The sequence below is a fragment of the Heloderma suspectum genome, chromosome 3 (genome assembly GCF_057233095.1).
Source record: "Heloderma suspectum isolate Gila_16-S chromosome 3, 16-S_ref, whole genome shotgun sequence".
In the NCBI taxonomy this organism is placed as follows: Eukaryota; Metazoa; Chordata; class Lepidosauria; order Squamata; family Helodermatidae; genus Heloderma; species Heloderma suspectum.
Window position 1 is genome coordinate 191,667,434 of NC_139460.1, and position 12,916 is coordinate 191,680,349.

The window sequence follows — 12,916 nt, forward strand, 5'->3', positions numbered from 1 at the left end:
GTGGCCAAAATATTTGAGCTTCAGCTTCAGTATCTGTCCTTCCAATGAGCACTCAGGGTTAATTTCCTTTAGGATGGACTGATTTGACCTCCTTGCAGTCCAGGGGACTCGTAACAGTCTTCTCCAGCACCACAGTCCGAAAGCATCAATTCTTCGGCGCTCAGCCTTCCTTATAGTCCAGCTCTCACAGCCATACATTACTACTGGGAAAACCATAGCTCTGATTAGACGGACCTTTGTCGGCAAGGTGATGTCTCTGCTTCTTACTATGCTGTCTAGGTTGGCCATAGCTTTCCTCCCAAGGAGCAAGCGTCTTTTAATTTCATGGCTACAGTCACCGTCTGCGGTGATCTTGGAGCCCAAGAAAGTAAAATCTGTCACTGCTTCCATTTCTTCCCCTTCTATATGCCAGGAAGTGATGGGGCCAGATGCCATGATCTTAGTTTTTTTAATGTTGAGTTTCAAACCAGCTTTTGCACTCTCCTCTTTCACCCTCAACAAGAGGCTCTTGAGATCCTCTTCGCTTTCTGCCATTAGGGTGGTATTGTCTGCATATTGGAGGTTGTTGATAATTCTCCCAGCAATCTTAATTCCGACCTGTGATTCATCCAACCCGGCGTTTCTCATGATGTACTCTGCATATAAGTTAAATAAGCAAGGCGACAATATGCAGCCTTGTCGTACGCCTTTCCCAGTTTTGAACCAATCGGTTGTTCCATGTCTGGTTCTTACTGGTGCTTCTTGACCCTCGTACAGGTTTCTCAGGAGACAGGTAAGGTGGTCTGGTATTCCCATCTCTTTAAGAATTTGCCACAGTTTGTTGTGATCCACACAATCAAAGGCTTTAGCGTAGTCAATGAAGCAGAAATAGACGTTTTTCTGGAATTCTCTTGCTTTCTCCATGATCCAGCGAAAGTTGGAGATTTGATCTCTAGTTCCTCTGCCTCTTCGAAACCCAGCTTGTACTGCCGGTAGTTCTCGGTTCACATACTGCTGAAGCCTAGCTTGTAGGATTTTGAGCATCACCTTGCTGGCATGTGAAATGAGCGCAATGGTGCGGTAGTTTGAACACTCTTCGGCGTTGCCCTTCTTTGGAATTGGAATGTAAACTGACCTTTTCCAGTCTTGCGGCCATTGTTGAGTGTTCCAAATTTGTTGGCATATTGACTGCAGCACTTTAACAGCATCATCTTTTAGGATTTTAAATAGCTCAGCTGGAATACTGTCATCTCCGCTAGCTTTGTTGTTAATAATGCTTCCTAAGGCCCACTTGACTTCACTCTCAAGGATGTCTGGCTCAAGTTCAGTGACTGTACTCTCATGGCTATCAGGGACATTCAGATCTTTCCTGTATAGTTCTTCTGTGTATTCTTGCCACCTCTTCTTAATCTCATCTGCTTCTGTTAGGTCCCTGCCTTCTTTGTCCTTTATCATGCCCGTCTTTGCACAAAACGTTCCCTTGAGATCTCCAATTTTCTTGAAGAGATCTCTATTCTTTCCCATTCTGTTGTTTTCCTCGATTTCTTTGCATTGTTCATTTAAGAAGGCCTTCTTGTCTCTCCTTGCTATTCTCTGGAACTCTGCATTCAGTTGGATATATCTTCCCCTTTCTCCCTTGCTTTTCGCTTCCCTTCTTTCCTCAGCTACTTGTAAAGCCTCATCAGACAGCCACTTGGCTTTCTTGCATTTCTTTTTCTTTGGGATGGATTTCGTTGCTGCCTCCTGAACAATGTTACGGTACGGACCTCCGTCCATAGTTCCTGAGGCACTCTGTCTATCAGGTCTAATCCCTTAAATCTATTCCTCACCTCCACTGTATATTCAGAAGGGATATGATTTAGGTCATACCTGAATGGTTTAGTGGTTTTCCCTACGTTCTTCAATTTAAGCCGAAATTTTGCAATAAGAAGCTCATGATCTGAGCCACAGTCAGCTCCAGGTCTTGTTTTAACTGACTGTATAGAGCTTCTCCATCTTTGGCTGCAAAGGACATAATCAATCCGATTTCGATATTGACCATCTGGTGATGTCCATGTGTAGAGTCGTCTCTTGTGCTGTTGGAAAAGAGTGTTTGCTATGATCAGCGTGTTCTCTTGGCAAAACTCTATTAGCTTTTGTCCTGCTTCATTTTGTACACCAAGGCCATGCCTGCCTGTTATCCCGGTGATTTCTTGACTTCCTACTTTAGCATTCCAATCCCCTATGATGAAGAGGACATCTTTTTTTGGTGTTAGTTCTAGAAGGTGTTGTAGGTCTTCATAGAACCGATCAACCTCAGCTTCTTCGGCCTCAGTGGTTGGGGCATAGACTTGAATTACTGTGATGTTAAATGGTTTGCCTCGGTTTCGTACTGAGATCATTCTATCGTTTTTAAGATTGTACCCCAGTACTGCTTTTCCCACCCTTTTGTTGACTATGAGTGCTACTCCATTTCTTCTAAGGGATTCTTGCCCACAGTAGTAGATATGATGGTCACCTGAATTAAATTCGCCCATGACTGTCCATTTGAGTTCGCTGATTCCCAAGATGTCGATGTTAAATCTTGCCATCTCATGTTTGACCACCTCCAGCTTACCTTGATTCACTGATCTGACATTCCAGGTTCCCAAACAATATTGTTCTTTACAGCATCGGATTTTCTTTTCACCACCAGACACATCCACAGCTGAGTGTCCTTTTGGCTTTGGCCCAACCACTTCACTCTTTCTGGCGCTACTTGGAAATACCCTCTGCTCTTCCCCAGTAGTATACTGGACACCTTCTGACCTGAGGGGCTCATCTTCCGGCGTCATCTCTTTTAGCCTTGTGATACGTTCCATGGGGTTTTCTTGGCAAGAATACTGGAGTGGGTTGCCATTTCCTTCTCCAGTGGACCACATTTTGTCAGAACTCTCTGCCATGACCTGTCCGTCTTGGGTGGCCCTGCACGGCATAGCTTATGGCTTCACTGAGTTACGCAAGCCCCTTCGCCACAACAAGGCAGTGATCCATGAAGGGGATCACAAGCACATAGCTGCTCCACCAATAAATGCAAGACAAGCTCTTTGCCAAGCTTTGGGTGTGTACTAAGCAAGGAAACACATTTATGTTGTGGTGAACACATTTACCATATTGAATTACATGTAAATCTGCACCAAGAGGTGGCTGAACAATAGTGCGAACACTAATTTCTCACATTAAGAGAGGAACAACTCATCACCTTTTCCCTATAGAAGTGTATGTCCACCACTTGTCTCTGATAGAATGTCAGATGATTGTGATTTGTTATCAGCCATTGAAGCCTAGATGGGCCACACCCTGTAGTCAACTGGGGCAACCTGGTTGCTGGAAAATGTGTGTGAACTGTATGCACTGTATATACTGGGAGCAACTAGTATGTTAATACGAAATCCTATTTGCAGAAGACGGGAACAACTGCATTCCATTTGAAAAATCAAAAGTAGAAATGCAGCTTTATGGTTCATCACAGCAAAAGGTGGTTAGGATTTTACCACATATTCACATCTGATGTGTGGTAAAACTCTCCACACTACATGTGAGGGTTAAGACAGACAACCAAGCTACCCTGGGAAAAGAGAGATCAACCTGGTTATCTGGTATAAGATTGAAGTCGTAACTGCTCAGACCAGGGGCAGACAACTTGTGGCCCTCCAGATGTTTCAGGCTAAAACTCCCATGCTCCCTCAGCATTGACTCTGCTGGCTAGGGCTGATGGGAGTTGTAGGCCAAAACAACTGGAGGCTAAAGCCTCTGGCCAGAGAGCCCATACAGATGACCAAACTACCTTGGGGTGAACTCTCTCACCCTGGCGTAGCTCTGCAATCTGTACCAATGTGACAAATGGTTATCATGACCCAGGAGTCCAGCAGTGACATGGACTCTGAAGCCAAGGATCCAGTGGCACCAACAGGGGAGGCTCTGGGTTTGAGCACTGCTGCAGAACTGCCAGAGACCCCAGAGCCTCCAGAGACCCCAGAGCCTAGCCTCAGCACCAGACCAGCACCCTCATCTGCGAGAGCCCCACATTCCAGGGAGCCAGTGAACCAGCCACAGCAGCATGTCAGGAACGAACCCTTGGAGAGACAGAGGAGCGCTAGGCTGCACGCCAGGGGCCTGTCCCTTTAAGGCTTCCATTCTGAAGGAAAGGGTGGAGCCTGGGACTGTAGCATAAAAGGCTTCAGTATGGCCTCAGACTTTGCTAGAGTGCGTTGCTCACTAGGAGCTCTCCTGGGTGCCCTGCCTCTTGCTGCCTGGTTCGGAACCCCATGGGCTTCGGCTCTGGCCAGCACAGGACATGGTAAGGAAAATTTTACCACTAATCAAGTGTAGATGGTGGTAATATGTAGGAATGTATGAAATTTCCACCACGGATCTCGGGGAGGCTGAATGCCAGCGCATTCGGCCCCCCGAAATCGGTGGTGGAACAGTCTGCCCCCCCCCCCCCCCGGGACGGGACTTACCTTGGGCGGATCTTCCTGGGTGGCAGCTCCGGCGGCGGCTGCAGCCGGTCTTCTGACTGGCTGCCACTGCTGCCATTTCCAGTTAAAAAAAAGAAACGTGATAGGCTACATAAAGATTTACGTAGCCTATCACGGCTAGGTTTTAAAAAAACACCATGATAGGCTACGTAAATGTTTACGTAGCCTATCACGGCTGACTGCAAGGATGCAAACGGCGGCGGCTATGGCTGCCTCCGTTTGCATCCCTGCTAGCCAGCAGCCGGATGTCCGGAGGCTCCGCAGAATCGCTGCAGAGCATAGCCGGCCGGCCAGGATTCCAGGGGAGGAGGAACGGAGCGCCTCCCCCCCCATCCAGGATTCCGGGGGGAGGGACAGAGCGCCTCCCCCCCACCATCAGCATAATCCCCGAAAGGTAAGTGATTTTCATACATCCCTAGTAATATGTGCAGGAAATGCTTATTACCTGTAACTATCCCTATAAGGTTACGGTTAGAAAATAATTGTATTAGATGTTAACCTTATTCATACAGTCCTGTGCATCAGTGTAAATTAAGACAAATTAAGAGAGAAGTGTTACAACAGAAAGCTTGCAGATGAGTGTCCCTGAAGCTTTTTATTACCTTGTTGTGATACTGCAGCATCTGGGTGATTATTCTTATTTTGGGATGATAATTCTTTATGGAAATTACTCTAAAAAGAAAGACAAGAAACCAACATTTGTCATTTTCATTCAACAGCAATTTCACTAATTTGATGCTATGGCCTAGTTCAGATGTTATAATCTCAGTCCAATAAACCCCACACATGCCTGGTTTCAGTGAAGCCATCCTGGTTTCTTTAACAGAGTTCCTATGACACCCAAACTAGGGAACTATTGGGCAGTATGTTATCCTGCCACTGTGTTCCCACTCATTCTGTTGGGCAAAGAATACCAACCAGTAGTGCAAAGGGGAGTTAGCGTTTCATAAAGGAACCCTGAAAACGAGCAGAAACGCTCATTTCCAGATCAGGAAAGGTCAGAGAAGGTCCCTTCTGTGAACTCTGCTGACCTGCCCCATTCCAGAAACAAGGGTTTCTCCTCAATTCCAGTTGCGTGAAGAACCACTAGCTCCCTGTTGCACTACGAGTGGGTTCCATTGATATGGGGGCGGTATAGGATACTGCCCATAGTTTCCATACAAACTACATGAAACCAGGATCTGATCAAAATGGGTAAACACACTGTGCAGCTTACTTATAAGTGTTAACACTGGGCTGGATCATGCCCAATATTTCCCACTTGGAAGGCTCTATAGATCAAGGGGTTAAAAATCTACTCTGCCATTCTATATAAAACTTGCTAATATGTGCCAACCCAAACATTGTACCCAAACATCTCTGAATTGGAACAACTGTGCCCCTTATAGCTCTTTTTGGATTTGTTTACACTGTTAAATAATTCCAAGAGGTATCACCCACATTGCCTTGCAGACAATCCTGGGTCATTCATAGGTCACTGTTCCTCTACAGAACTATGAACACATATGCACCAGCCATAATAATCCTGCTATTCTTTACATGATTACTTGTATTGCAGGTTGAAAGAGAGGCAAAAACCTTTGATTCTGGCTAAGAATCAAGATGATGGTGTATCATCTTGAACCGAAAGCAAAAGTACTCAACACCATCCTGAATTTTTAGGAATTTTTTTAAAACCCCAGCCCCTGTCAAAATGGGCCATTGTGACCTATCCTTGAAATGATGTCTTTGTGACAATGCAGATAACAAGATCCCAGACTTATGGCAAAACAAGAGTGTTTCACAATGCCATTCAGCACCCAAGGGGTGCAGTGAAGAAGGTTCCTTTTGCCTCTTCTCCCTGCCCCCACATAATATATCCCCAAAGCTTCCCTGGAAGAAACGAACCTTACAATAACAGTACTACAAATGAAGATTTCCAGACAGCTACTTGGGGTAGAGGGAAATGTATTGTTGCTATATTCCACAGTCAAGCAGGAACTTGACAAAATTGGTTGTATGGCTTGATCTGGCAAGCAAAATGTCATTTGGAAAGATATTTATCCCACTTGCAGTGGAAATGCCATGGAAGACTTTTGTATATGGAGGGGATAGTGTAACATGCTTCAGCTGCTTCTTTTATGCCTGAAACTCCTGTGAGACCTTAAAAATCAAGCCTCTTAGGCCTCTTTAACAGCCTTCTTGCCTCTTGGCCTGACTCCTGGTTCTCCAGAGTATGATCAGGCTGGTACGACCTTGGAATGCGGGAAGATCTCTTTGGCCATGGTCCACCTGCCTTAGCGCTTACCTCTTGGGTAGAATAAAAAAATGCATAACCATCATGAGACTGAAAGTTTTGACCATCAACAGGTGTGATTGATTGAGGGAGCTGTGAAAAACAGCACGTAGACACAGGGAACTTCAAGTATATAAGTCCCTCCAGAGCATCACTCAGTTTGGGCTTCAGTGCAGACCGGGACCATGGAAGTGCTGTGCATCAGCCAACTGGAGCCTCTCCGCTGTTGTTATCTGGGGCTCCCGACAGCAGAATGAAGAGTAAGATATTTTGCTCAGTTTGCTTTGTAACATCATATGCTTAACTGTAATACACTGCCTGCTATAGTTAATAAAGCTTTTTGACTCTTACTCCCTTGTGTAGTCATTGCTCTGAATCCAAAAAAGAACCTCTCCGCTTTTGGCAAAACAATTAGTTTCATGAACAGGATTCAGCAATGCCCTTGTGGGGAAAGAAGTCCACTGAGCAAGATATTGGCTAGGGCTGCATCCCCGGGTGGCCATGCACAAGTGCTTGGGCACCCGTGGCTCAAATATTGAAAGGGTTGACTCCACCAGTGTCACAGGATTCTGAGATGGCTGAGTTTGGGGGTCCTACTCCTAATACAAAGGACCGTGGTGACTTAGTGGTTAAGACGCTGAACTGCAGACCGGAGAGTCAGCAGGACAGCAGTTCGAGACCTGAGTGCCGCGTGATGGAGTGAGCTCCCATCTTCAGTCCCAGCTCCTGCCAAGCTAGCAGTTCGAAAGCAAGAAATTGCAAGTAGATAAATAGGTACCGCTTCAGCGGGAAAGGTAACAGCGTTCCGTGCACCTCGGTGTTCAGTCATGCCGGCCACATGACCACGGAAGCGTCTTCGGACAGCGCTGGATCTTCAAAAACGGGGATGAGCACCGCACCCTAGAGTCGGACACGACTGGCTGGGGACACCTCTACCTTTACTCCTAATGCAGTGCTAAAATGCATTCAGGTGAGGCCGGAATCTTTGGAATCTGGCCCCCAGAAGTCCGTGGCAGAACGGAGCAATCCCACCCGCCACCCCGCGAAGTCTGCGTGGACTGGATCCTACCTGCCTCCAGAAGGTCCAGATCCGGCCGCTGCTGTCCAGGCTGCGGCCGTGAATGGTGTCCTGCGTAGCGGACGCCATTGGCGTGCCTCCCTTTGGCTGTGATAGGCTACGTAAAGATTTACGTAGCCTATCACAGCCAAAGGGAAGGATGCAAATGGCGTCCGCTACGCCATTTGCATGCCTCCCTTTTTGCCATGATAGGCTATGTAAATCCTTATGTAGCCTATCAGGGCAAAGCAGGGATGCAAATGGAGTCCCCTACGTGGGACGCCATTTGCGGCCGCAGCCCGGCCAGAAGTCAGGCTGCGGCGGGTGGCCCCGGCCAGCGGCTCCGCGGACTTGCTGTGGAGTGGAGCCAGCCAGGGAGGATTCCAGGGGGGGAGGAACGGATCGCCTCCCCGCCCTGGTGGACCCCCCACCGACGCAGGTAAGTGGGGTTTCGTACACCCCTACTTGCAACAAATGTTGGAGCTGGTAGCACCTACACCAGTGGAGCACCTTAAGGTATGGAAGATCCAGCCATAGAGAGTACTGCCTTCTGTGCAGGAGCTGATCTCACCATGCCAGAGAAGGTGGTGATACCTGCTGGAGGGCGGGTCACTGCACCCCTTGGCATAGGGATCACACTGTGTCATGAAACATATGGGTGGATTGCACCATTATCTGGTCTGGCCCTTAAAGGAATACAGGTGTTAGGAGGGGTGGTGGATGTTGATTTTCAAGGTGAAGTAAAGGTGCTACTGCACAATGCTGATACAGAAGATATCCTTCAAACTGGTCAGCATATAGCACAGCCAATTTGTGAAAGGATTAGCATACATGCTATTCAGGTAAGGATGGACGAAAGTCCCTTACCTGGTCCCGCAGCTGTTTTCGGTGGTGGGGGGGAGGTGCTCCGTTTCTCCCCCCAAAATTCTTGGCGGGGGGGGAGGCGCCCCGCCCCTCCCGGCCGAAATTCAGGCCGGGGGGGAGGCGCCCCACCCCTCCCCGCCGAAATTCTGGCCGGGGGGGAGTGCCCCGTCTCCCCGGCCTGAAATAAAAAAGTAAATTGAAAAAAAAAAAACGTGATAGGCTACGTAACGATTTACGTAGCCTATCACGGCTAGATTTTCAAAGTCAGCCATGATAGGCTACGTAAAGATTTACGTAGCCTATCACTAGGGATGGGGGAGAATTTCTCCCCGTAACTTTGGGGGGCCGAGTGCCAACGTATTCGGCCCCCCGAAGTAGTTTCGGGGAGAAATTCTCCGCACCCCCCCCGCACCCCGCACCCCCCCCCCCGGGATGGGACTTACCTTTCCCGAATGTCCCTCCCGGCGGCGGTTCGTCAGGTCTTCGACAGGGGCAGAGGCGGCAGCCGGTCTTTTGACCGGCTGCCGCCGCCGCCATTCCAATAAAAGTAAAAAAAAACAAACGCACCCGTGATAGGTTACGTGACGATTAACGTAGCCTATCACGGCTGACTTTGCAGATCTAGCCGTGATAGGCTACGTAAATCGTCACGTAGCCTATCACAGATGCGTTTTTTTTTTTTAACTTTTTATTTCGCAGCCGGGCGAGGTGAGGCGCCTCCTCGCCGGCCTGAATTTCGGCCGGGTGAGGCGGGAAGCCTCCCCCCCCGGCCTGAACTTCGGGGGGAGCAGCGAAGCGCCTCCCCTCCACCGCGAAGCAAGCTGCGAGACCAGGTAAGTGGCTTTCGTGCACCCCTACCTATTATGGCTGATTTTGAAAATCTAGCCGTGATAGGCTACGTAAATCGTTACGTAGCCTATCACGGTTTTCTTTTTTACTTTACTGGGAAATGGTGGCGGCGGCGGCCGGTTGGAAGACCGGCCGCCGCCGCCGCCGCCCCCGCCGCCAGGACCCGCCGCCGAGAGGGACATTCGACAGAAGTAAGTCCCATCCCGGGGGGGGGTGGCGGAGAATTTCCCCACCAATTTCGGGGGGCCGAATGCGTTGGCATTCGGCCTCCTGGAGATTCGTGGAGAAATTCTCCGACATCCCTATTCAGGAAGTGGCAGGCCCTGGCCTACCAACAGGCTGGGGGGATAAAGGGTTTGGATGCACTGATAGGAATTTAGTATGGGTTCTTTACCCAAATCAGCCTGATCAGACAGGAAAAATCCTTAGTAAAGGACCAGGAGCCACCTATTGGGTTTTGCTAACTAATGCCTTTTCCCCTATTTGTCTTGATGTTGCTAAATTAAGGTACCAGGAATAATGAAAACTGCATGATTCTCGTTGGAGAAACAATGGTGCTATTAAGCTGGGGTACACTGCCAGGAAACTGAAAAAAAAACCCAGTTGGCTGCATTTTGTTAGACTATGCACTCATATGACAAGAAAGCAGGAAAGGCAATTTTGGACTTGGATTGGATGCCAGCATGAAACCCCACTAATGATCACAAGATGGAAGTGCCATAAGGGAATAGTGGCATCGGTGCAGGGGCCAGGTTCAGAATATCTTTCTTGGTCTCTCTCCAGTTAGAGCATACACCTGGATGGAAAGGATTGTGGGTGGCATCTTCTGTACCGTTGCCAGCCAGTGGTGAAACAGACCAAGAAAATCTTCCATGTGACACCCTACTAGAACCTTTGGTATTTCTTTGGTCCAAGATATCTTTATGATGTTATGCATACAGTATCTACATTGTATTGTCCATCTTGTTAACACTACCTTTTGTCTTTTATGTATATAGAATCCGGAATTTTAAAAATATATGGATGCTAGTATCTGAGGCTAGTATGGGTGCCTGCTGTGTTCTGCCAGCCAATGATTTCACCAAGGGCTTTGATTCAACGCCATATGAATTGCAACCGATGGAAGAACTGTAGCCACTTTATCTTTATGTGAGCAATCAATCTCGGCACAACGACAATGGCTGCCGAGTACCTGAGGCAACTGTATGATTGAAGTCCAACCATGAATAGCATTTTGAAATTGGCATGGCACTCTGTCATAATCTTTTTATTGCTATTACTGTATTGCTTCCACCCATATGTATCTTATATGTTAAGGTTAAGCAGCTGTATGTAAATTTCAAACCATTATCTGGCAAAGCGAGATAGGGAAAAGTGATACGGCATGAACGAGGAGTTGTGCATGTCAAGGGGTGGAGTGTAGATGAAATTCCCTGGAAGACCTTTGTATATCGAGGAGATACTGTGACATGCTACAACTGCTTCTTTTATGCCTGAAACTCCTGTGCGACATTAAAAACCAGGTCTTTTAGGCCTCTTTAAGAGCTTCTAGCTTCTTGGCCTGATTCCTTGTTCTTCAAACAAGTTAGGGTGGTATGGCCTTGGAAGGCAGGGAGGATCTCTTTGGCTGTTTATTTAGCTTATCTTTTGGGTAAGATGAAAACATGCCCAGACATCATGAGACCATCACAACAGGTGTGATTAGGGAGCTGTGAAAGACAGCACGCAGACATTGTGGATTTGGGGCATATAAGTCCCTCCAGAGCATCACTCAATTTGAGCTTCAGTGCAGACCAGGACCACGGAGGTGCTGCGTGTCGGCCGACTAGAGTCTCTCCACTGTTGTTGTCTGGGCGCCCAACAGCAGAACAGGGGAGTAAAATATTTTGCTCAGCTTGCTTTGTAACATCATATGCTTAACTGTAATACTCTGCCTGCTATAGTTAATAAAGCTTTTTGACTCTTACTCCCTTGTGTAGTCATTGCTCTGAATCCAAGAAAGAACCTCTCTGCCTTTGGTGAAACACCACTCTAACCTGCCTTTTAAAACTTTTTTAACTGAACCATTTAATTAAGCATTCAATTTTATTGAATCAATCTCATTTGTTCTGCAAAAACAGAACAGAATTGTGTTCACCCAATAATGGTTTCCCTGCTCCCTCCATTTAAACAAAATAAGCACATGGAATCTATTTAAAAGTTCACCAATCTATATCTGGATTTCCCTTTAACCTATGTATATAATTTAAAATCAAAGCAAGAGGTCTTCCAGCAGATTAAAATGTGGCTTTGGAAAATGAATAAAGCAATTTGGGGGCATATTCCACAACTTTGTTCTAGCACATAGCAACAGAGGTTGCTGTATTGATGTACTCCGGTTTCCAGAACTCTCCCCAACTCCCCAAACCCAGCCATACCCAGGCTCCAGAGCCCACATGGCCCTGTTGCCCTTTCTGGCAATATTACTGTGACTAAGAGGAACACTTTCAAATGGCTCCTGCTGGTGCCTCTGGGTTTTTGATGACCTATTCCCTAGCTGGGACTGCTACAATTGGTCAAATCTGCAAAACAGCCCAACTAGAAACAGGAAAGTACTGCTGGATGTTCTTTGGCCAAAGTCTCTGCCTTGGGGCTTATCTACCCACACTGGCTAGGGGTAAGGGACAGACAAGTAGTGAAGTTATCAATCATACCACACCAGGGCTGTATGTGAACACACCCAAATCCAAAGTCCATGAGATTTGAGCCTGAAGTACTGTAGGCAGAATATACTTTTCATTGACCAGGCAAGGGAAGAAGGCCAGGCATCTAGTATGTAGAATCATAGAATAGTACAGTTGGAAGGGGCCTATAAGACCATTGAGTCCAACCCCCTGCTCAATGAAGGAATTTAAGTTAAAGCATCCCTGACAGATGGCTGTCCAGCCTCGTCTTGAATGCCTCCAGTGTGGGAGAGCCCACCACCTCCCTAGGTAAGTGGTTCCATTGTCGTATTGCTCTAACAGTCAGGAGGTTTCTCCTAATGTTCAGCCGGAATCTGGCTTCCAGTAACTTCAGCCCATTATTCCGTGTCCTGAGATCTTGGCCTTCCTCTCTGTGACAGCCTTTCAAGTACTTGAAGAGTGCTATCCTATCTCCCCTCAGTCTTCTCTTCTCAAGGCTAAACATGCCCAGTTCTTTCAATCTCTCTTCAGAGGGCTTTGTTTCCAGTCCCCTGATCATCTTCGTTGCCCTCCTCTGAACCATCTCCAGTTTGTCTGTATCCTTCCTAAATTGCGGTACCCAGAAGTGGACACAGTACTCCAGATGAGGCCTAACCAGTGCTAAGTAGTGGGGAACTAGTACTTCCTGGGATTTGGAAGCTACGCTTCTATTAATGCAGCCCAAAATAGC

At 47.4% G+C, this 12,916-nt stretch overlaps 1 protein-coding gene across 3 annotated transcripts in view; it reads right to left on the reverse strand.

Moving 5' to 3' along the window:
• KCNMA1 (potassium calcium-activated channel subfamily M alpha 1) overlaps positions 1 to 12,916 on the reverse strand; it is an 829,668-nt gene that overhangs the window by 226,980 nt on the left and 589,772 nt on the right. For all 3 annotated transcript variants that reach the window (XM_084845225.1, XM_084845223.1, XM_084845224.1), the window contains exon 13: positions 5,081 to 5,150. In XM_084845225.1, the coding sequence (XP_084701351.1) occupies positions 5,081 to 5,150 (70 nt within the window). The remainder of the gene's footprint in view (positions 1 to 5,080; positions 5,151 to 12,916) is intronic.